The 24,210-nt window shown below is 47.6% G+C and overlaps 1 protein-coding gene and 1 long non-coding RNA gene across 3 annotated transcripts in view; one reads left to right on the top strand and one right to left on the bottom strand.

Moving 5' to 3' along the window:
• Window positions 1–14,624: 14,624 nt before the first annotated feature.
• The window catches only part of CPXM2 (carboxypeptidase X, M14 family member 2), a 123,339-nt gene continuing 113,753 nt past the window's right edge, over window positions 14,625–24,210 (bottom strand). Inside the window, exons 11-13 of one of the 2 annotated variants that reach the window (XM_089898312.1) lie at window positions 23,203–23,342; window positions 20,985–21,084; window positions 14,625–16,158 (exon numbers count right to left, since the gene is read on the bottom strand). In XM_089898312.1, coding sequence (XP_089754438.1) covers window positions 15,905–16,158; window positions 20,985–21,084; window positions 23,203–23,342 — 494 coding nt within the window. In that variant the 3' untranslated portion in view covers window positions 14,625–15,904. The remainder of the gene's footprint in view (window positions 16,159–20,984; window positions 21,085–23,202; window positions 23,343–24,210) is intronic. The other variant, XM_022568514.3, reaches the window with a different exon arrangement.
• Window positions 15,472–23,650, top strand: LOC149747341 (uncharacterized). Its single transcript, XR_016388189.1, has 2 exons — window positions 15,472–18,054; window positions 19,732–23,650. It is a non-coding gene; the product is annotated as an uncharacterized LOC149747341 (long non-coding RNA).

Genomic DNA, 24,210 nt, shown 5'->3' on the forward strand with positions numbered 1-24,210 from the left:
CTTAACATGCACATTTTTAGACAGAAGGAACCACTCTGAAATGTTTCCATTACTTCTCAGCACGAAGCCACGCTCCCTCTCTCTTATATTTCTTGGAATTGCATATGCGGCCTCTGCCGAGCTCTCCGCGGTCCGGGAGCACCCGCAGGGCTCTGCTCAAAACCGAGTCCGACACGTGAGGCCTGGCATGATCCTGCTCTGCTTTCCTCCTTGCCATCATCTGTCTCTCCTCACCTGACTGTTTTCCCTCTCTAACGGGGGATCCTTTTCTAGCTCCTCAAACACAAAACACCTTGTGTCTGTCTGTGCCGTTGTACAAACTGTTCCCTCTCCCCGGAGAGGCCATTCTTCCTCTTCCTCTCTCGGTCTGCGGGGTGGACTAGTTCATCTTCCAAATCCAGCTGAAGGTCACCTTTCCTGCCCTGCACCACCCCAAGTCATCAAAGAGAATTGACCTGCCTCTAAAACTGCTATCAACCATAAATAAGATGAAAAGACAACCCTCAGAATGGGAGAAAGTATTTGCAAATGAAGCAACTGACAAAGGATTAATCTTCAAAATATACAAGCAGCTCATGCAGCTCAATATCAAAAAAACAAACCACCCAATCCAAAAATGGGCAGAAGGCCTAAAGAGACATTTCTTCAAAGAAGACATACAGATGGCCTAGAGGCACATGAAAAGATGCTCAACATCACGAATTATTAGAGAAATGCAAATCAAAAGTACAATGAGATATCACCTCACACCGGTCAGAATGGCCATCATCAAAAAATTCTACAAATAATAAATGCTGGAGAGGGTGTGGAGAAAAGGGAACCCTCTTGCACTGTTGGTGGGAATGTAAACTGATACAGCCACTATGGAGAACAGTATGGAGGTTCCTTAAAAAACTAAAAATAGAATTACCATATGACCCAGCAATCCCACTACTGGGCATATACCCAGAGAAAACCATGATTCAAAAAGAGTCACGGACCACAATGTTCACTGCAGCTCTATTTACAATAGCCAGGACATGGAAGCAACCTAAATGCCCATCGACAGACGAATGGATAAAGAAGATGTGGTACATATATACAATGGAATATTACTCAGCCATAAAAAGGAACAAAATTGGGTCATTTGTAGAGATGTGGATGGACCTAGAGAGTGTCATACAGAGTGAAGTAAGTCAGAAAGAGAAAAACAAATATAGTATATTAATGCATATATGTGGAATCTAGAAAAATGGTATGGATGATCTTATTTGCAAAGCAAAAATAGAGACACAGACAAAGAGAACAAATGTATGGATACCAAGGGGGAAAGGGGGGGTAGGAATTGGGAGATTGGGATTGCCACATATACACTATTGCTACTATGTTTTATAAAACAGATAACTAATGAGAACCTACTGTATAGCACAGGGAACTCTACTTAATGCTCTGTGGTGACCTAAATAGGAAGGAAATCCAAAAAAGAGGGGACATATGTATACGTAGAGCTGATTCACTTTGCTGTACACCTGAAACTAAAATAACACTGTAAAGCAACTATACTCCAATAAAAAGTAATTTTAAAAAAGTAAAATAAAACTGCCATCAAAGTCCTCTTTTTTCTTTTTTTTTGGCTTTGCCTCTATTTTTCTGCTGGTGCTCTGACCATGAGGCTGCAGTCCCGGTGCCTACCAGGATGGGACCACAGCAGACACTCAGTAAAGGCTTTGGACAACAAAGCTTCTCTTAGGACAAACCTTCATTTCAAGGGAATCCACAATACACTGCTTAGGGCAGGAAACAAGATTTCCTTCATGGGAGAAGGTACAATCGTGCCACATGGTCACTGGAATGGTTGTGTTTCATTTCTGTACAGGATGCCTTTACATCGTAAAATCCCAGGAGGTACGGTGGGTACTTTGATCTCACCCAACCCAAGGCCTACCCCAAACCTCTCCTTTCCAGATCCCCCTGGGTTGGTACTTGATTGGCCAGAGCTCACAACAATCATTGGTCTGTGTTTTCCCACTGGGTAGGGAACCGTCTTCGAGGCAGGAATCCTCGTTCTCTCTCCCTCTTGAGCCCTTACTCAGACCTAAGCAGGCCCAGCGTGTGGAGACAGGCAGGCCCTCACTTGGATTCCCTTTTCATTGTACAGGGGGGGTGAGTCCTTGTGAAATTCCTGGGTCCAACATCACCATTGGGGGTGGGTCAGGGATTGTTTTTTGACCAGAGAATGCTTCATGGGCTCAGCTCTTTATAGACCGGCCTTGACTCCTTCTCCACCTTCATTCTCCCTTGCGTGGAACCTCTTGGGGCCTCTGGGGTTGTGGGGGAGGTGACTGACAGGGAAGGACCTAGGTATTTCTGCACCTCTGGCCTTACAACCCTCAAAAGCACACACATCCCATCTTGATCCCAAATGACCCCTGTTGCATTGATAACACTGAGTGTCAGCACAACAGGCATGGAGAATAAACTAGAAAGTGGCCCTAAGAACCAAACCAAGGGTCTGCATGTGGAGGAAGCCCAGTAGTTGACAGCACGGTGGAGGGAAGCTCTGATCTGAGTGGGAGTCCACATACCATTGTCCAAAGGCTGTAAATCCTAAACAAACAGTCCCACAAGCCAAGCAAACATTTTTGGTTTGCCTTTTTGTACGACAAGGGAGTAGGATGGGTGAGAGCCCTGCACAGCTTCCCCTGTACAGCCCTTACTAGTGGGTCAACCACTCCGGTTAACCTTAACATGCTCTGACCTCACTCCCTCATGTGCATAATGGAGCTGATAAGAACTTCCCCCAGGGTATTGCTGGGAGGTGCAAATAAAATAATGGCTGTGCAAGTCCTTGGTAAACTACAAAATGGCGTGTAAATGAAAAAATGTTTTATCCAGTATTCCCTTAAAAAGAAGAAAAAAAAAACAAACCCAAAGTTAATAGAATTGATTCCTAGGAAGTGATTTTCATAAAGCAGAAATGTCCCTTATTTTCTGCGAACCTGCTCCACCCGAGTCAGCCGCAGGCAGGATGTTTGTTTCACCACCTCCTTTCGGATCACTGAAGGGACCCTGCGTGCTCATCGCTGCTGGCTCATTACGGAGGTGAGGACACCAAGTCTAAGCAGAATCAAGTGACTTGCTTGGAGTCAACAAGGCAGCGAGTGACAGTCTGAAATCAAATCTTCTCTCTCTCCTTGTAATGCCCAGGCTCTCTCCTGTGGAGTCAGTGAAGACCCCTCACAGGAGAACAAGCAGGGGCTATTTATTCAGAGGTGGTTATAGGAGGGAGGCAGCCACTATCTCTTGCATTTTGGCAGAGATTCAAAGGCAGGCAGAGGAGCAGAAAGCTTTATCTAGGGGAAACAGGGAAGGCTCCAGGTGCGCCCTGACTGGAGGCTGTAGCCCTGGGGAGGCTGGAGGCGGACTAATTAGAAGCTGAGCATGGTATGCGATTGGTTAGGGGACATACTGAACTGTCTCTGGTTAGTTTCAACTTGGAAGCAGGGACAGAAATTAGCGAAGGTGTCAGTTATTGATCAAGTTCTGGCCATTTGAGGTAGATCGTTACCAGGGTTATTGTTTGGCTTCCTGAATTATCACAAGAGATATGAGAGTCAGAATGCTTTCTGACTTCCTGCAAGTCCGACTTAGAGAGCACAGGCTGGTTTCCTGGGCTGGTTGCTGCAGACTGTGGGTCAGAATCCTATTTTTATATATGCTCTGGCTGCCATCGATTTGTATATTCAGTTTCTCACCCCCCTCTACCACCTGACTCAAAGCCCAACCCTTCACAACAGGACACATTGCTTTACTAGGGTTTTAGGAGAACACAGATCATTTAATCCCCTATGAAGTAACTGAACAAGCAAGCAAACACCCTTACGTATTCCTTACCTTTCTGCTAACCAAAAGAAGTATTTTGAAAAGTTCCTTATTTATTGATCAGCTAGAAAGTATGAAGCAATGTTTTGAAATAGTATGCTTCTATTCTCTGCAAAGGCAAAATTATCCAAGGTCACTGACATGGATTCACCAGGCTGAAAGTTCCCACTCAGAAGTGTGACCACAGCAGCGTCCATGGTTCCATCAAGGTCAGCATACTGAAGCACTTTTCCACTCCAGAATCCTTACCAATGGCTGCTGAGTTAGGAGGTGGTACCCAGCGACAGCTTGAGAAACATTTAGAAATAGCAGGCGATTTGGTGAGGGTGTCCACAAAGGACCTCAGTGCATAATGGAACATCTGAACACAGGAGCTGAAAATACCCCCAGCAACACGGTTATTCTTTTTAGTCACCGTTCAGCATTTTGGCTTTTGGTTTCTAAAGTTCCTAGGCAGAGACTAAATTAGAAAAATATATGCAAAAATGTTCCTGACTTCAGTGTTGCTGACGGGTTGGAGATGCTAACTTTTGCATCAGAGAGACCTGAATTTGAAGCTTGCATCAGTTAGGCTAAAGATCGGCTGCACATAACTAAAACTGAGGCTGAAACGAGGTAGGTGGGAAACATCGAGAGGAAGACAGCTGGGGACTGATATGGTGGCACTTTGGTATCTCCAGGCCCCAGCTCTGCCATCCTCAATGCTTGGTTTCCATCTTCGAGGCCCATATCCTAAATGGTTGCTGGAGTGCCAGCCTTCACATCTCTGTTCCAGGCTGACAGAAGGAGGAAGGAGAAAGAACAAAAAGGCAGGCTCTCCTTTTAATCTCACATCCTGGAATTCTCACTTACATCTCATCATCCAGAGCTTATAAATGTGGTGCCACCCCTACATACAAAGACAAATTAGAAAGGCAGCCTTTTCCTGTCCATATTATTAACCCTTGAAAATGACCCTTGAATATACCCAGGGTTCAGTTACTAAACAGGAAGCGGATATTAAGTAAACCCTTAGGCTGGGTTCTCCAGAAGCAGCTTAGAGATGAGGATTTGTGTGGAAGGGATTTATTGGGAAGTCCTGGAAAATGAGGTAAGCGTGTGGAAACCTTGGATCATGAATGAAGGAGTCTAAGTAAGGACATGATGTAAGCCAACTCCCATCAAGGGTGACCTTGACCCGCCCCGCTTGGACTTCTGGGGAGAGTGTACAGTCAACTCAGAAGTGTCCTGCTCAGGGATCAGGGGGTCAGAGTATTTGCACACTCACATCCATCACTCACTGGGGAGGGGATGCCCAGGGGATGCCCCAGGGGAGCATGTGTCCCCGGCCATTCTGGCTCTGCAAATACAAGCGAAGTGAACCCCAAAGCTAGAGGGCAGCCCCGTACCTAGAAAGACCATTGTTGGCTGTTAGAAGTAAGAGCTCACCTATACACAGTCTTTTGTTTGGCCATTTGTATATTTTGAACTCAAATCGAATAAGAATTGCATGCCTACCAGGAAAGAGAACAGCAATTTGCTATTTGGACCTGTGAGTTTTTGTGAACAGTGGCTAAGACGGTAGCGTTAAAGCTGTAAGTCCTCTGTTGATACCTATGTTCGTGTATCTGTAGCTCAGAAAGAACTTTACCTTTCAATGTGTATTTGATGTTTTCCTATCTTCAGAGGCTGTTAATAAGTTAAATTACAAAGTCTCTGAAATTAAAGGTGCAAGGATCTGATTGGTTTATAGAGAAAAACTCTTATAGAAATTATTTCCTATAATTATCAGAAAATAAGGACCTTAAACTTCTAAAACTTTAAATATGTTAGCTGAAGCTAACTTAGAAGCATTTTAGGAATCCATATAATTAAGGCAAATCTTTGGCAAATGAGACGAGTTTAAAAATTTTGATTTACTGAAAATCACTATGTCTTCTCTAATTGATTAATGCTATGTATAATAGGGGACTTTTATCCGAAAAGGTGTTCTTTTTAGACTTACTCCCTTTTACTTATCAAAGAAGCTAACATTATTCCTAGTTAATGTTTAAGGCTCTGAAAAGTGTAAATTTGTGTTCAACTAAATTGAATCATTATTCTGACAATCTCTATATTTCAACCGTAATTATGTTTTGTAGTGTGTCAGCTTGAAGGTAATTTCCAAGCTTTTTAAGTAATTTAAACCCTTGGACTGACATTAAATTGCGTTAACTAAAGGATAATCATTGGATGCCTAGATCATTTCTAAGCAAGATGAATGCTGAAACGTTGATTACTAAACAGTTTTGCATCTATAGACCTCTGCTTCTTATTTTTACATTCATTGGGCCATATTAACATGTACATTTTTACTACTTTTAGAGGTTCCTTAAGGGAGGCATGTGGCTATAGAAATTTGTTATGTCAATTCGCCAGCTCTGCTAGCTGCTAAAATGCTGGTGTGTGACGTGGTTCTCAATTAACCAACCCATTGTTTGCTGGATGAAAGAGAAGTTACTTACTTTGGTTAAAAATTATAATTGCAACAATCAGTTAAGACTATACCAGAAGCAACAGTGAAGGGAAATACAACTGAGTACATCCTCCTATTTTTCAAGGAAAAGAGTAGTTTTGCCCTAAAGCAACGTCTCAAACTTTTTTTGTCTCTGAGTATCTTTATCCTCATAAAAGTGACAGAGGACCCCAAAGCGCTTTTGACTTTAGAGTTTTAACTATCAATGTTTTCTGAATCGGAAATTGAAACTGAGAATTTTTAAACATTTATTTTATTGAAGGACAGTTGATGTACAGCGTTGTGTTAATTTCTGCTGTACAGCAAAGTGATTAAGTTATACGTATGCATACATTCTCTTTCCTGTTCTTTTCCGTTACAGTTTATCACAGGATATTGAATGTGGTTCCCTGTGCCATACAGTAGGACCTTGCTGTTTATCCATCCTCTGTATACTAGTTTGCATCTGCTCACCCCAGACTCCCAATGCATCCCTCCTCAACCTCTCCTCCCCCCTTGGAAACCACGAGTCTGTTCTCTGTGTCTGTGAGTCTGAAACAGAATTATTGAAATGCCTATTTATGGACACATTTGAAAAGACCAATGAGTGCATGGCATGTTAATAGCATCTTAGTATTATTTTTAAATGAGTCCTGTCCTCACAGACCCCTGAGACCTGTCCTGAAGTAGAGTGTCAGTTTATTCCAGAACATGAGGGAGCTAATAACGAATAAACTTACAAAGTGAATTTTATTTGTCTTGGTTTTTTTTTTTTTAACAGATCTTTTTTGGAGTATAATAGCTTCACAATACTGTGTTAGTTTCTGTTGCACAACAAAGCCAATCAGCCGTATGCATACACACGTCCCCATATCCCTCCCTCTTGCGTCTCCCTCCCACCCTCCCTAGCCCACCCCTCTAGGTGGTCACAAAGCACCCAGCCGATCTCCCTGTGCTATGCGGCTGCTTCCCACCAGCCAACTACTTTACATTCGGTAGTGTATATATGTCGATGCTACTCTCACTTCGCCCCAGCTTCCCCCTCCCACCCCAAGTCCTCAAGTCCATTCTCTGTGTCTACCTCTTTATTCCTGCCCTGCAACGAGGTTCATCAGTACCACTAGAACACTACCTAACACCATACACAAAAATAAACTCCACGTGGATTAAAGACTTAAATGCCTTCGTTTTTAATAGCTGAATTCAGAAGCTCTCACTCTTCTCCCTCTTCCGAATGGCTCTATTCGTCTGCCTGGGTTCACTAGGAAACTGGCCTCCTTTTCACTAGAATATAATTGGAAAAATTACTTACGCAACCAAGGTCTTGACTGGAATGTCGTATTTGAAAATGCTGCTTATTTAATCTGGTAAGACCATGTTTTTTTGGGTTTTTTTTTGCGGTACGCGGGACTCTCACTGTTGTGGCCTCTCCTGTTGCGGAGCACAGGCTCCGGACGTGCAGGCTCAGCGGCCATGGCTCACGGGGCCCAGCCGCTCCGCGGCATGTGGGATCCTCCCAGACCGGGGCACGAACCCGCGCTCCCTGCATCGGCAGGCGGACTCTCAACCACTGCGCCACCAGGGAAGCCCCAAGACCATGTTTTTTTGAAAACAGCTTTATTGAATATAGTCTATACCATACAATACACTCAGTTAAAGTGTACAATTCAATGGTTTTTCAGAGATGTGCAACCAACCATCACCACGATCAATTTTAGAACATGTTCATTACCCGCCAAAGAAACTCCATACCCCTCAGCCATTACCTGCACCCAATCTCCCGATCCCCTCAGCCCTGGGCAACCAGTAATCTGCTTTGTCTCTATGGATTTGCCTATTCCAGACAGTTCACGTAAATATAATCATACAATATGTGGTCTTTTGTGACTAACTTTTCTCACCCAGCATAATGTTTTCCATGTTCATCCATGCTGTAGCATGGATCAGTATTTCTTTCCTTTTTATGGCTGAATAACATTCCACTGTATGGCTAGATCACATGACATATTTTCATCTCTCTTGGGTATGCACCTAGGAGTAGAATGCTGGATCATATGGTAACTCCATGTTTAACATTTTAAGAATCCTGCCAGACTGTTTTCTAAAGTGGCTGCACTTTTCTCTAAAAATAGTCCATTTTTGTTTCTAGATCTTTTTGTTGCTGAAGGTTCCAAACATTTTAAACACATTAACAATGACTGAATCTCCACAACAAGTCTAAGAGGCAGGGACTACTAAACCCATTTTAGAGACGTGAGATTTCAGAGAGATAAGGCAACTTGTTCATCGCCACTCAGATGGGAAGAGCAGGGATCACACTTAAGTCCGTCCCCCAAAGCTCCACCCCCTCCCTCTCTATCCCACTGCTCCCGACTCCACCCAGAAGATGCAGTGACCCATGGGCTCTTTCCTTCCTCCGCAGACCTGGGGGCACCAGGGAAAATTTCTCCATGGCATTCGAAGGTCCCCCTCTTCTTCTTGCCCTGAAGAATCCCCCTGGCCCTGTGCAGTGTGTTCTGATTTAATCTGCCGAGGGCACAGAACCAGAGCCTGATGTTCTGGAGTCTCTGCACTTCCTAGGGCTGATGGGGACAACACCCAGAGGACAATGGCCTTTGCTGTGTCCCCTTGGCCCATCCGGGGAGGCTGACAGCTAGAGCGCATGGCTAGAGGGAATGAGGGGCGAGGGAGAGTCACACAGGAAGCCGTGACTTTCAGTGAAAATTCATTAAAAGCCATAGGTATTCTTCACAGCCCAGAGATCTACTTCTGTAGCTCCGAGGTTGTTTGTCTCCCCAGCTCAGCTCTTACTTCCCTCACCCACTCCGCTGAGGCAGGTTTCCAGAGCAAATTAGGGTGTAGATCAAGATGGTCGCTTCCATCGTAGTAATTAACCTAAAACAATCAAAGTAGATGGTCTGGCTACACGTATTGATGCATGCTCCAAGCCTCGGTTTCCTATCTGAAAAATGGAAATAATGATATTTACCTCTAACGATATCAGCAACCGTGAGGATTAAAAGTTATATAGCACGTTGCTGGGAACATAGTGCCTGAAGAAAAATATTTAGCTTCTTCTCTGCCTCTTAGTGCTTGCAGTGTGCCGGGTACCAGCCTAAATGTCCCCCAGCGTGGATCCTCACGAAAAACATGTGAGGTAGGTCCTGTTACTACAGAAGTCCCCTATATATGAACGAGTTCTATTCCGAGGAGCGCATTCGTAAGTCCAATTTGTTCGTAAGTCCAACAAAGTTAGCCTAGGTACCCAACTAACACAATCGGCTATATAGTACTGTACTGTAATAGGTTTATGATAGTTTTCACACAACTAATACATAAAAAAACCCCACCAAAAATAAAGACAACAGTTTTAATCTTACAGTACAGTATCTTCAAAAAGGACACTAGTCCAGTACAACAGCTGGCACACAGGGGCTGGCATCGAGTGAACAGACAAGAAGAGTTACTCCGTGGAGGAGGGACAGGAGGTGGGAGATGGTAGAGCTGAAGGGTCGTCAGCAATAGGAGACGGAGGGCAAGCTGCAATGTCACTCACACCTGACGTTGATGGCAGAGGTTCCGGTTCCTTGCTGGATTCAATGCTATCTACCCTCTTGAAAAAACGATCCAGTGATGTCTGGGTAGTAGCTCTTTTTTCTCGTCATAGATGACATGGTAGCACTGGATTGCATTCTGAATGGCTGCTGTAACCTTCGTGTACTGTTCTATGTTCAGGTCCTGTGCCTCAAAAACTAACAGTGCCTCCTCAAATAAAGAAAATCCCCTGCCATTTCCTGTATCGTGAACCTCTTCGGTTCTTCAGTTACTTCTTCCTCTTGTCGCTCTCCGTCCTTTCTCTGGGCCTCCAATTCCATCAGGTCTTCATTAGTAAGCTCCTCATGTTGCACAGCAAGGAGTTCAATGAAGTCATCCTCTTGCAGATCTAGCTGGAAATAAAGACACTGTGCTACGGTACTCTCTACAGTACAGTAAAGTACACAAAAGCACAACCACTTGTAGAGGATGCACGCACATGAGCGCATACGCCAGACACCCGAACTTACATGACCGGACATGTGAATGCGTGTTCGCATCTTTGGAAGTTCGAAACCTGAAGGTTTGTATGTGGGGGGACTTACTTGTATTCCCATTCTACAGATGAGAAGACTGAGTCACAGAGGTTATATAATTTACCCAAGGTTGTGCAGGCACTAAGAGGCAGGGCTGGCACTACAACCCAGATCTCCCGGCTCCAAGGACCAGGCTCCTAAATACTTTGCTCTAAAATGAGCCAGAGGTGAGTGAGAGAGGCTTGAAGGGGGCTCCAGAAAGAGGTCCTCCCACGGATGCTGACAAATGGACCAGATGTAGACACAGTCCACTAATGAGGCACTAATGAGCATGAGTGGAGCCACTGTCCCCGTTCCTCCATCAGGTTTGCTCTTACGGTAGATTAGGTAACTAGAGACGCCAGCGTGATGCTGAACTCAGAAAGCTGACCAGGCTGTGAAGGACACGGAGCTGCACCTGTGATGAGCATCGTTCACTGAAAATCAAAATGGGGCCAGGAGTCAGGGCAGCACCCATCTGTTCGGTCGTCTGAAGTGGACAGAGAACTACGATGGCGAAAAAGCGTCCAGAATCAGGCCCAATAGCTTCTTCAGGGCTTTACTGCACATTCCATCATTTCCTCACTGACAGCTCCCCCAGACAAGCTGATCAGATGAGGGTTTCACCATCTTTCGTCCTCTGATTTCCCAAAGGCACCCCGACTCCCAAGGCTCCCATCACCTTCTTTGCTCCTACGAAAGTCAGGCCAAGAGGCACAGACCGTAGGGCTGCTCCAGGACCCAATTACAGTGTTTCAGGAGGGCAGTGGAAAGAGCATTGCTCTGAGAGTCCTGCCTCTGCCATGGGCTGAGACACAACTTTGGATACTTTGTGCCTCTCCATAGGCCTTGGTTTTTCCATCTCTAAACTCAGGGGGATTGGGCTAGTTCAAGGGATGGAAACATAAGGAATCACTGCTGTCACCCCTTTCCATACCCATAGCAGACACAGCTAATCAACTGCAGCATTCTTTCCCACTGAGCCAGGACTTTGCCTCAGAATCTTTCTTAACACAGGGCTCCAAGCAACTACTACGGATAAATCAGAATTGGCCTGCAAGAGGAAACTTGGTTTCCATCCTTGGACACATTGATCTTGAGGTGCGCTCAGCTCTAAAGACATGTCATTCTCCTCTGTACATACCAGAAGGCACTGGAAGACTCTATCCCATGGGCTCCAGCTCTCTGATTTCATTTTTCTAATTTTTTCTGGACTCCTTATGTCTTGACTGGGAACTTGGAGCTGGGTATGGGGATACCAACACGAAGTGGCATGGGAATTTGAGCTTCTCCAGGCAGGGCGGTGATCGTCAGGGCCAATTCTGAACCAGCAAACCTGTGATACTTTTCCAGTCCAGCCACCCAAATACCAAGTAAATACAACATCCTTTATACTACAGCATGCTTTACATCATGACTTAGACATTAACAACACATTGTAATAAAAAGGAACAAAACTGGGTCATTTGTAGAGACATGGATGGATCTAGAGACTGTCATACAGAGTGAAGTAAGTCAGAAAGAGAAAAACAAATACTGTACTTTCACGCATGTATGTGGAACCTAGAAAAATGGTACAGATGAACCGGTTTGCAGGGCAGAAATAGAGACACAGATGCAGAGGACAAATGTATGGACACCAAGGGGGGAAAGCCATGGGGGTGTGGGGGGGTGTGATGAATTGGGAGATTGGGATTGACATGTATACACTGATGTGTATAGAATTGATGACTAATAAGAACCTGCTCTATAAAAAAAATAAAATAAAATTCAAAAAAAAACACATTGTAGTTTTAAAGTCGTTCTTAATATCTTTGTTACACAAAGCCTGGATAAATCTTGGGGTTTCCTGTTAAAGTCATCAAAACTGAGCTCTGATCCCTGAAGGACCCTGATTTGAGCAGCTCCTTAAATGCCTTTTAACCAAAAACACAGGTGGCATTAAAAAGAGCAATGCTGCAGTGGCCACCTGGGCCCTGAGTGGGAGAATCAGGATAAATAGAGGATTCTCTGCCAGAAGCAGAAGTTTTGTGTTGATTTTACCCTAAAGAAAGACATCCAGATGGAAAGCACAACCTTCTATAAAGCTTTCAGACACGCTTCTACGCAGTCAAGTATTAGACTTACTTATAAAAGCGAAGACTCTCGGGCTTCCCTGGTGGCGCAGCGGTTAGGAGTCCGCCTGCCGATGCAAGGGACGCGGGTTCGTTCCCCGGCCCAGGAAGATCCCATATGCCGCCGAGCAGCTCGGCCCGTGAGCCATGGCCGCTAAGCCTGCGCGTCCGGAGCCTGTGCTCCGCAACAGGAGAGGTCACAACAGTGAGAGGCCCGCGTATCGCAAAAAAAAAAAAAAAAACAAAACAAAAAAAAAAAAGTGAAGACTCTCGAAGAAGTAAAAACACACTAAATAAATCCAAGTTACTGAGTTTTAATTTCTGAAGTCGCATTTTCTTAACTTATAAGGGACTCTTACAAACAAAGCAGCACATACACAAGGCTAGTTCAGTTCCACGTGTATTTACTGAACACCCGCTGGGAGGAAGAAGCCGAGCCAGACTTGTGGGGCAGAGACAGAGGGAGATGACATCGTTCTTGCCCTTGGGGAGATTCTGGGAAACAGCAGCGGGGAGAACCAGAGGTAAGATGACCTCCAGTGGAAAGGGATGGAGAGCGGTGGCCCTGCGAGGCCCCAAGGGCCCTGCAGGTCTGTGCTAATGCATCCATGTTGTGAGACGGAGGAAGGCTTCCTGCAGGAGGTGGCATTTGAGAAAGGCCTTGAGAGGAGCAGGAAGGTCTTCAGCTGTGGGGAGACACAGGAGATGCAGAGGCCCAAGGCCGCCCCTAGGCAAGATCCGGGAGGGGTAATTCTGGCTGAAAAGCAGGGGAGAAGTCCGGTTGCAGAGCAGCCCTTCTTCTTCGGAAAGAAGGTGAAGGAAGACAGTCTGGGCTTGAAGGCCCAGCTAGAAGGAGCCGCTGAAGTATTATGGAGCCAACGGGGAGCCCACCGACGGGGCTGCGTAGAGGAGCGGCTCCAACAGAACAGAGCCTTAGGGATCTGGAAGGTCGATTCTCCACCAGAAATCAGGGGACGCCACAGACAGACAGGCCCCAACAGTCCATCGAGCCCACGGGCTTACTTTGCAGGAGCAGATAAGAGACCAGAGAGGCTGTCTGGCCGAGACCACACACCAAAGGGTGGTGCCAGGTCTGGAAGCCACAGCTCCATCCTGTAAGCCCGAGACACCTGTTAATGGGCTAAGTCTGAAGACAGGCCTTGCAGAGAACCAAGAATTGCTGAACGCGGCAGATGGCATACTGCAGCCCCAAGGGCTACAAGGGCTACAGCCCCATTGCTAGACGGTGGCAATGAGACAGTCACCTTGGTACCAAGTGTGGGGACCTGGCCTCCCAGTAGGACGTGGCTGGAACCTGACGATCTACCGTTTGCTGATACAGTTGGAATGGTTAACCGCTCTGAACTGCAGGGCTGACTGATCATTTCAGGGGCTTTATGGAGAGCTATATGGCGAATAGCTATATGACTACTGAAAGTTAAATTTATATTAATTAAAATTATGTAACTAGAAATGCTTTTCCCAAGTTGCATGAGTCACATTTCAAGTGGCTCAGTGGCCACATGTGGCGAGTGGCTACTGTGTTAGATACTACAGAATGGAACATCTCCATCACTGCAGAAAGTTCTACTGGGCACTGCTGGTTTATAGCAGGGGTCAGCTAACTATGCCCCAGCCTGGGGCCCAGACCCAGCTGCCATGTGTTTTTGTTTTTGTCTTTGGCCGAGCTGACTGACTTGTGGGATCTTAGTTCCCCAAGCGGGCCCCAGCAGTGAAAGCGCGGAATCCTAACCACCAGACCACCAGGGGATTCCCCGCCACGTGTTTTAATAAAGTCTTACTGGAACACAGCCATGCCTATTCACTTATGTATGGTGTAGGTCTGCTTTTGTGCTGCAAGAGCAGAGTTGAGTACTGGTGACAGAGTCTTTATGGCTTGTAAAGCCTAAAATACTTACGACCTGATCCTTTATACGAAAAGTTCGCTGATCTCTAGTGTAGACTGTCAAAAAGTGACATGAGGATCTTTTCTGGAAAGATGCTCACTGGCAGACCCAGGAATTACTAGTGGGTCCCAAGTGTCAGGATGACTTCACCCCACCACAGGCCCCCCTGGGGAAAGAGGTAGGGAACACAACACTGGCAGCATCACTACGGAGCTTGACGGGGGTGCAGGATGCCCCTCCCCAAGCAGGCGCCTTCTCCAGGGTGACCCACCGCAGAGACAGGGGGTGGGACGTGGTGTCTGGGTGGCTGCGAGTCTACCCAGGAAAACCACACACGAGAAGGAGCTCACCGTTTGCTTTCTTTATTTTTCTATTCTTCCCAGGTCAGTGAGGCAGCAACATTAATACAAAGTGAGAAGAACTGTTTTCTTGCATGGCAATTCAATAACCCCTCTCACACCGATGCTCACACATAATTCTAAGAGATTTTCATCAAACTCAGTCTAATCTGCATGGTCTGGCATCTCACACACCAAAAATAACTCCTGGAGTGATGGCGGCCGGCTTAGGAGTGCTCGTTTCCAGGAAAGGAGGACTATATTGAACAGAGAGGGCTGACAGTCAGCCTCCTTCCAGCTCTTTTCAAGTCCTAGCAGGTCAAAGAGGGGAGCCAGGCTAACTGCTCTGGTTCCTTAGGGAGGTGGGCACCTCCTGCTCTCCCCACCCAGGGAGCCCCCAGAGCTACTGCAGCAGCGGGAAGTTTGGGGGGTTCTCTGTGGACCCCACTGCACGCCAGGAGCCCCAAAGCACGTCTGCTGCCCACACTCACTCTTGAATTATTTCAGCCTTTCTCTCCCCTTATGTGCGTGATCCTTTGTTGAAAGGGAAAACTAAGCTGATTCAAGAGGCCGACTGGTGCTCACTTAGTAATGTCTCTATTGTCAACAGAGTGCAGGATTTATCTGCAGCAGCTTGGAATGTCCTGGGGCCAGAGAGGGCAGATTCTCTTAGAACGCCCATGAGCATCTCGAATGGTAACATTTGGGACAGCAGAGCCCTGGGAATGCTGCCATTCTAGCCATGCAAATTGCAAAGGCATGGGGAACTCTTGCTGTCGCGCAAACAGGAAAAGCACCAGTTTCCCTTCCTGTACAGCCAGGAGGCCCTCAACAGGCAAGCTCGTCTCTCTCTCTCAGACTCCCAGGATGACTTGCTGAATCCTCCCACCAGCCTTCCTCTGCTGCCCTGCCCAAGTTATTTGGATAAATGGGAACAAAGAAACTCTCCTAAGCCTCCCCTCAGGACCAGCCTTGCAACGTGCACATACTCCCAGGCCTTCTGGAATCACGGAGAAAACAATGAGGAGTGAGTCCTCTATGGAGCTACAACCAGGGCGGTTTAATTTGCAGGGGTCCAGGACATGACTCAAGAGTTGGGAGGTCACCCGCGCTGCCGTCTTTTCCGCCCCCGCAGCTTCAGCCGCCTGGCTGGCAGGCTGACGGGCTGCTTCCCGAACTTCTCCATGATCTCTCTGATCCTGGCCAGGTTGGTTTTGCTGAGTGTGAAGTCGCACTGTGTGGCCCCCATGTCATAGCCGACTACGCAGTTCTTGGTGGACGAGGTGAAACCTTCTGCCTTGGCCGTGACCATGTACTCTCCGGGGTTCAGAAGGCGCCAGTAATCCCCATCACTGGCTGTGAAAAGAAAGCAGGGGAATTCAGAGCAGCTCTTTTCTAGCAGCGATATCACCAGCTCTGTTATTCCAAGACCAGCCTCCTGGCCAGAGAGAGACTCACGGGCAAGCAGTGTGGAATTTGAGCCCCAGCAGATGCAAATTCTTGATGCATTCTGGAAGCCAAGATGTTTTCCTTTTTGGAAACCACCTTAATGGTTTTAACAGGAAGGGGACTGGGGTGTAGGCTCCCCGCAGTGTTAATATGCATGAGCAGAGATGGAGAAACAATCGCTAACATTCCTTTCTCTGTGACAATACACACCATTCATTATGAACTTGAATGTCTGAATGGTATGCCCTCGCCACAGAATGCCATCTTGAAAAGCCATCTGTGCGTGGCTTCCTGGCTTCCCTTAGCCTGGCTATAAATATAGAATAGTAGTATAGGGGTGGGGCTCTTCACGTCTGAAAAAGAGAAGGAAAGGGCTACAAACGACCTGGGGGGAGGCCCCAAGGTCCACACCTCATTCCATGGTCCTCTGTGAAGAAATGGAACAGGTACACGTGGACGTTGCAGGCAGAGTCCCCTGACCCTCCCCCTGCCCCGGTTACACCATTGGTCAGGCACCCAACAGGCACCTAACTGGACCTGGGTCCATCCTTAACTCAACGCTAGATCCTTGTTGCATAAAGTGGGGTTCTAGGCCAAGGCCACTCCTCCCCAGGGGGCCTACATCTGCTGAGATCACTTGGACCCCTGACATTAAAGAGGCTTCGAGACAGAAAAGGAGACATCAACTCCCAAGTAGCACATGAAAGGACGAAGCAGGCACCAATCCACTGAACCCTCCAAGCCAAGTTCTGATGTAGGTTGTATAATGATCTCCTTTTCTACATGAGTAATTGGATGCCCAGGGAAGTGTCACGTCCTGCGCAAGGTCACACAGCTAGTGATTAGCTGGTCTTCCCGGGCCAGGTTTGTTTTCTCTCTTATGCTGATCTGTCCTGCCCGGTCTAAAGAGAAAAGGCTGGATTTGGTGAAGTGCTACATAGGCCCGGGAAAGTTTTCCTCATTTGAATGAACCCTGATGTCCTCTAAAGAATGGAAGAGAACTCTGTGTGAGAATATTTATCTCCCACATACATGCATATAACACTCTGAAGCGCCATGTTTAAATTCACATCACATCTTTATTCATCTGAGACGCCCCATGCAACGTGGTGAGCTCACGAGAGCACGAGATGTCATGAAAAGTGAGATGCGCGGGCAGTGGCTCGCCACGCGTTTCCACAGTCTACTACCCGGTAAACAGGCCTCAACGTGAGAGTCCCGGGCAGGCAATGCGGGCAGACGGCTCCCTGACTTTCTCAGCACTGCACCCTGTGTCTTCCTGCAGTGACAATGCAAGGTTCTCAACTGAATAAAATGCCACTTGGTGGCTTTTCAGAAGCCGAGAGCCACGCCCAGCCGTCTTTGTCTTGCTATCAGACGCCCGAGCCTCCTGGGCAGGCACGCGCTGAGACGTCTCTCCGGGCTCCCGGCTCCCAGGCACACCTGCCAGAGCCGCCCCTGCACCCCCCAGACCTCCCTGTCCCGTCTTGGCCCCGTGTTAAGCTGTGGGCTCCCTAAGACCTGTGGCTTCTTCTTCGCCACTGAACTGTGTGTTTCAGTCGTGTGTCCTTGATGAATGCCAGCTGGATTAAGTGGGATGAAGACAAACAGACATGAATACAAATGTGCTATTAAGGTGAGAAGTTGTACATATTAAGCCTCAGACACTGTAGGTACTTTCTCCCCACCAACACCGGAGTGGATTCGTTAAGGCCAAGAACCTGCCACCCGCCAGCTAACTTGATAGAGGCCGCTGGAGGCGAGACCTTTCGGTGGGAGTGCCCACCTCGAGAACACACTGAGGTGAGTCTGAAACACCCCCAGGGAAGGGGCAGCCCAGGTTCTCACCAAGGGAGATGCTCAGGAAGCCAGGAGTGAAAGAAATCCATAATTAACACGTGCTTGTCAGCTCTACTGATTCAAATTTATAAGACAGCTTTGTAATTCTTTTTCTCCCCCAAATAGCAGAAGGCTCCCTCCTCATCCTCTCCCCAATCTGCCCACCTTTGCTGTGCTGGCCTCCTTCTTATTACATCTCGGTGCCCTGTCAGGGGTGTGTTTCGGGGGTGAGTGCTCTGTGGAGCAGGGGGAGGTTGGCACCCAGGTGGCATCGCCCAGCATCGGTGGACGGAAGGAACAACCTGGGCCCTAACGAATGGCCATTCATTAGCAGGTCGGGTTAGTGTTCCCAAACAAAGGTCAGTCACGTGCCATTCTGAGCCAGGTTTTGGGCCAACATATTTACATGCATTTAGAAAGCAACCTTACTAGCTTCTCTCCCTGTGGAATTCCACTTAATATCCCTGTTTAGTTTATGCAAATTCCCTCCTGGAATAAAACTTGTCAGATCACATAAGCCTCAGACAGAAATCAAGGCAAATTCAGAGCTTATGTGGAGCAACGAAGGACCCTGAAAGCAACGCAATAAAGAACCATCCATGACACACGGGATTCCTCTGTGATGTGAACGTGCTGGGAGATTATTTTGTGGGGAACGAAGGGAGATGGAGCTGCATTTTCCATTAGCTCATCAAAACTGTCTCCTTGATTACAAGGGCTTTGAAATTCCGAGCTCATTAGGCAAAGCTCTCTCTGCTGGCTTGTGGGCCCCACTCTGTTTAAAACTCTTATTTTCTCACATTGCCTACAAAAGACTAACAGTCCAAGGAATGTTTCAGGCTCTTTTACAGGCACTCATTAATAACGTTTAAAATACAAGGTCTATGCAGAACCAGATCAAATAGCCCCTTTCATCCACAGTGATCACCTGCACCTTGCATGTCTGGCCCGTGACAAGTTTACAATCTGCATTTGTTGAATTAATGAATGAATAAGTGAATAAGTGAATGAATGAATGGATCAGTGTATGCCTGCCTATGTGGGGCAACTATGTACCAAACGCCATGCTACCCAGTGTGCAGCCTTGTGGTCAGTGGCTATAAGACCCTGGAGGACAAGTGGATGCTCAGGAAATATGGCTGCGTGAAGAAACAGGCAACTACCTTGAAAGAAGGCGATTCAGGGCATCACACCACAGTCTACTGTTTTGTGGCATTTCACCCATTTACAGAATAATTGTCCTTCTCTGCCAGGCACGTGAGCAGGTAGCCTGGTATTGAAGAACACCTGGGCCAGGTGTGAATCTCAGCCCCACCCCCATCCTAATGTCCTAGAGCCTCTGCTTCCTCACAGGTCAAATGGGATCACTTGGGGGAGGACAGGGTGTCTTCATGCATGTGACCAGCTAGCGGAGAAAGCAGCCCTTCTCTTGTTCAGGGGGAACAGCGTGGGGCAAGGCAAGGGGGACCACATTGAGAGTCTCAAGCTCTTGCCTCAATCCCAGCTCAGCCTCTCTCTGTGCATCTGGGAAACGCCACATAATGTGCAGTGCGGCTGGCCACCCCGGCACAAGGTAAGCTCTTAGATCCCCGGGCGCAGGTCAGGCCAAGTTAGCGTCAAGTCTTGTTTCTCCCGGTTCAGGTGTGTCTGCAGCTGAAGAGATCTCTTTTATGGAAATCACGGTCTCCTTCCTCTTGCTGACGATGGCGCTGTTTGCTACACCTAGGCGGGACCGGCCCTGGGTTGAATGATGCCCTGCCCCCCACACTCTCCAGTGGCCCACATCCTACTACCCAGGACCTACGAATTGACCCTATTTGGAAAAAGGGTCTTTGCAGATGTAATTAAGGATCTCAAGATCATCCTGGATTACGTGGATGGGTCCTAAATCCAATGACAAGTGTCCTCATAGAAGAGCAGGCGCCAGGAGGAAACGGAGGCAGAGACTGGAGTGATGCAGCCAAGGAAGCTCAGGAATGCCTGAAGCCACCAGGAGCCGGAAAAGCCAAAGAGGGATCCTCCCCAGGGGCTCCAGGGGGAGCACGGCCCTGCTGACACCTTGATTTCAGACTCCCGGCCTCTATAACCGTGAGGGAATAAATTTCTGTTTCTTTAAGCCACACAGTCTGTGGTCATTTGTCATGGCAACCACTGGAAACCAATGCAGGACCCAGTGCCCTGCTCACTGCAGCTGACAGCAAGGCAGTATCTGACGCAGCGCTCCCCAACGTCGCCCCCACCCCATCACGTAGGGAAACCTCTGCGTGCAGGTTTAAACGTGCCTATGGGCACACCATCTCCAACGGAACGCTCGCTGACAATCCGACTTAAGCATCCAACTGATTCTGTTCCACGTGCATCTGTCCCTGCATCGTACTGCAGACATCAGCCATCAGTCAAACTGGCCATTTCTCACTTCCCTCTGGACACGCCAAGTGCCATCCCAGGTGACGAGAGTCCTGGGGCACAGGGGTAAGCCTGGGCTTGTTTTCATATCATAACCGGCCGAGAATAAGGCAGCCCTTGTGCAGACGCTCGGTGTCTGCGGGCTGCTTCCAGCCAGCGCTGCAGCTCTGGAGCAAGAAGGGAAACAGCACGCAGCTGCTCCAACGCCTGAACCCAAGCCCCACCCGCCTCCTGAACCTTCAGTGGGTCCTTCAACCTCTCTGAGCCTCTGGTTTTCACCTGAATAAGGGACAGGGAGAAGCCAGAAACCAGAGGCTGAACACCTTGCTTTCCAGGGGCTCCATGGAAAGTTGGAGAAAAGAGACAATAAGCCAGGTCAGAGGAAGAAGTTTCTGGGCCTCAACTTGTGGTTTTAACTCAAATAAAACACTTCAAGAAAATGGATATTTCCTCTTGAGAAACAGTTCACACACATTATTTGTAGTTACCTGTTCGGATGTCATGGTTAACGCCCTCTACGGAGATAACAGCGTTTGGAATTCCTTTTCCGTGCAAATCCCTCACCAGGCCTTTGATGCCCCGATGAACCTGCTCGACAAACAGGAGAAGCAGATGAGCTCACCGATCAACCGGCACAGCCAAGAGGGCCAGAAACCTAATGCCAGCCCAGTGCCGCCAAGAGCCCCCCACAAAGCTACGTCTGGCTCAACAGCTCCCCGGCTCGGCATGGATTTGGTGTGTAAATGTCTGTATTCCTTTTGGGTCCATCTACTGGAAAGTCTTCCACTGGAGTTAAAATATTCCAGAGGTTTAGAAAATATTAGGATCTGAGATGGTTCATAAAAGACACATCCAGTAAAAATGGAATTTAATTTTTATAGGCACATTTATTTTGACTTTCCTGGACTCTACAGACTTAACACATAGACTTTAAGAGTCAAAGAGGGGCTTCCCTGGTGGCGCAGCGGTTGAGAGTCCACCTGCCGATGCAGGGGACACGGGTTCGTGCCCCGGTCCGGGAAGATCCCACATGCCGCGGAGCGGCTGGGCCCGTGAGCCATGGCCGCTGAGCCTGCACGTCCAGAGCCTGTGCTCCGCAACGGGAGAAGCCACAACAGAGAGAGACCCGTGTACCGCAAAAGAAAAGAGAGTCAAAGAGGAGAGAAAAGACTCAAAAGCATCCCTGTAAAGTACAGTTCATCCGCAGGGCCCTTCCACTGATGAGCTGTGTCACATGACACACACCAACTCTGAGCCTCGTGCCTCAGGTTCCCCCATCCGAAGATCCAAGACGACATACCATCATTTCCAGTGACATTCTTTATACATATCGCTATGCCTGGGCATTTTATCCATAGGAGGCTCTTCGGCTAAACTGGGATCATCACGTTAGAATGACTAAGGCCTTCTCTCTCTTTGTTCATATATGAAATGAAAAAAGAGCCTTCCCTTACAAAATTCCAGAGTGGGGACGGAGAGTGTGCTCATGGCTTCCCAGGAGGGGAGAACAGGTTCACACCCTACTGTGCAAGGAAAGTGGGCTGTGGGCTGTGGGCTGCACTGACCCTCTCGGGATCCTCATGGATCAGACTTGGATGCTAAATCGCAGTGCCAGCCTCTGCCACCATGGGGAGGTGCAGGTACCAGGAAGCTGGCAGCCCAAGCCCTTGGCTGAATGCCTCTTCTGACTCACCTATGAGAACCCACGGAAGAAGGGCAACCTCCCAATACAGCCTCAGCATCTTACTTCCTAATGAATGTGAGTCACGGTAGTCATATGAAGTTCCACATTCTTTTTATTTCTCTGGTTCCTGTGAGTCTCTTCCTTGTAGGGGCATGGACGTTATTTGGTTAGTTTTAGTACCAAACTAGAACCGGTTTGCTCAATGCTACAAGACAGGTGTATCCTTGAGAGCAGGAGGAAAAGAAGGTGTGTGAGGTCCTAGCATACATGGCAGGGCTTCCTCACCAGCTACAAGCAGAAGCTCAGCAGACACTTGTTGGAACTGTTCCCAGGTGACACCCGACACCTGCAGCAGTGACTCCTCAGCCTCCGAGCTGTTATGGGCTGAACTGTGTCCCCCACAAACCCATATGCTGAAGTCCTTACCCCCAGTATCTTAGAATGTGACTGTATTTGGAGATAGCATCTTTAAAGAGCTGATGAAGCCCTAAGAGTGGGCCTTATAATCTGACTGGTGTCCTTGTAAGAAGAGGACATTTGGACACGCAGGGACACCAGGAGTGTATGCACACTGAGTAAAACCATGTGCGGACACAGTGAGGAGGTGGCTGTCTGCAAGCCAAGGAGAGAGGCTGCAGGATGAAACCAACCTGCTGACACTTTCATTTTGCACTTCTAGCCTCCAGACCATAATTTCTGTTGCTTAAGTTGCCCAGCCTGCATATTTTGTTACGCAGCCCTAGCAGACTAATACAAGGGGCCTGAGTATGCTGGCTGGACAAACACCCCTTCCCCACGGAGCAGCATCCTAGAACCCCAGAAGTAGTCTCACTCACCATGAACCAGTGGGAGCAACTGACATTGACTTAGAGCTCACAGACAACAGTTCCTTCTGACACTGTAGTCGCTAGCCCAGGGTGATGGCCACCGTAGGAAGCGCTAACTTGATCTCAGGCTTTTGGCCACCTCAAGGGCTTCGTTCCCTAGCTACACCCCATCACAGCCGTGTGCCCACGTCATACCTGCTCCATGAACACGATTAAGGATTCCCGATTATTCTCCCACTCCTCAGGCAGCTCGCTCTCATGCGGGTATTTATCACAGCCCACATAGATGGACAGCTCGAAGCAGTTTGTGTGAAGGTAGCTGAAATCGTTGAGACCTGCCGAGCCAACCAGACAACGTTTTAACTGAACAGTGCTCAAAGTGGCCCTGGGAGACAGCAAGAATGTTCAAGAATGTGATTCAGAGGACTTCATTTGAACAAGGAGGTATCAAGTGTCTACTCTACACAAAAAATTAATTAGAGCAACTGATGGGGGACAGAATGCGGGGCTGAGATAGAGAGAAGATGCAGCTGGAACAGTCTGTGGGGAAGACAGGCATATGTAGGACATCTTTGACAAAAGGAGGACTGAAATGCTTTTTAGATAAAATTATTTTCATTTTATTAAACTCAGTTTAATACTATTTTTAGGATAAAGGTATCATTTCTTTTTTCTTAAAACAATTTTTTTTTCTTTTTTTTTAAATTAATTTATTTATTTATTGGCGGTGTTGGGTCCTTGTTGCTGTGTGCGGGCTTTCTCTAGTTGCAGTGAGCGGGGGCTATTCTTCATTGTGGTGCGCAGGCTTCTCATCGCAGTGGCTTCTCTTGTTGCGGAGCACGGGCTCCAGGTGTGAGGGCTTCAGTAGTTGCGGCATGCAGGCTTCAGTAGTTGTGGCTCGCGGGCTTAGTTGCTCCGCGGCATGTGGGATCTTCCCGGACCAGGGCTCAAACCCATGTCCCCTGCATTGGCAGGTGGATTCTTAACCACTGTGCCACCAGGGAAGTCCCTCTCTTTTGTTTTCTTTTTGTTGTTTTTTATTTTTTGAAAGGTATCATTAATTAATAGTATGGCTTTTTAGTGTTTAATTAAATTTAGCTCAATAGTTATGCCGCTCTCAGCTACAGCTCTATAACTGTAGAATAAAAACTGCAGTTGTCTATTCTAATTCATAAACATAACTATCCATCCCACCATTTACCG

Source organism: Delphinapterus leucas, chromosome 16 (genome assembly GCF_059928025.1).
Source record: "Delphinapterus leucas isolate spDelLeu-1000000601 "Yukka" chromosome 16, BTC_Dleu_Yukka2, whole genome shotgun sequence".
Taxonomy (NCBI): Eukaryota; Metazoa; Chordata; class Mammalia; order Artiodactyla; family Monodontidae; genus Delphinapterus; species Delphinapterus leucas.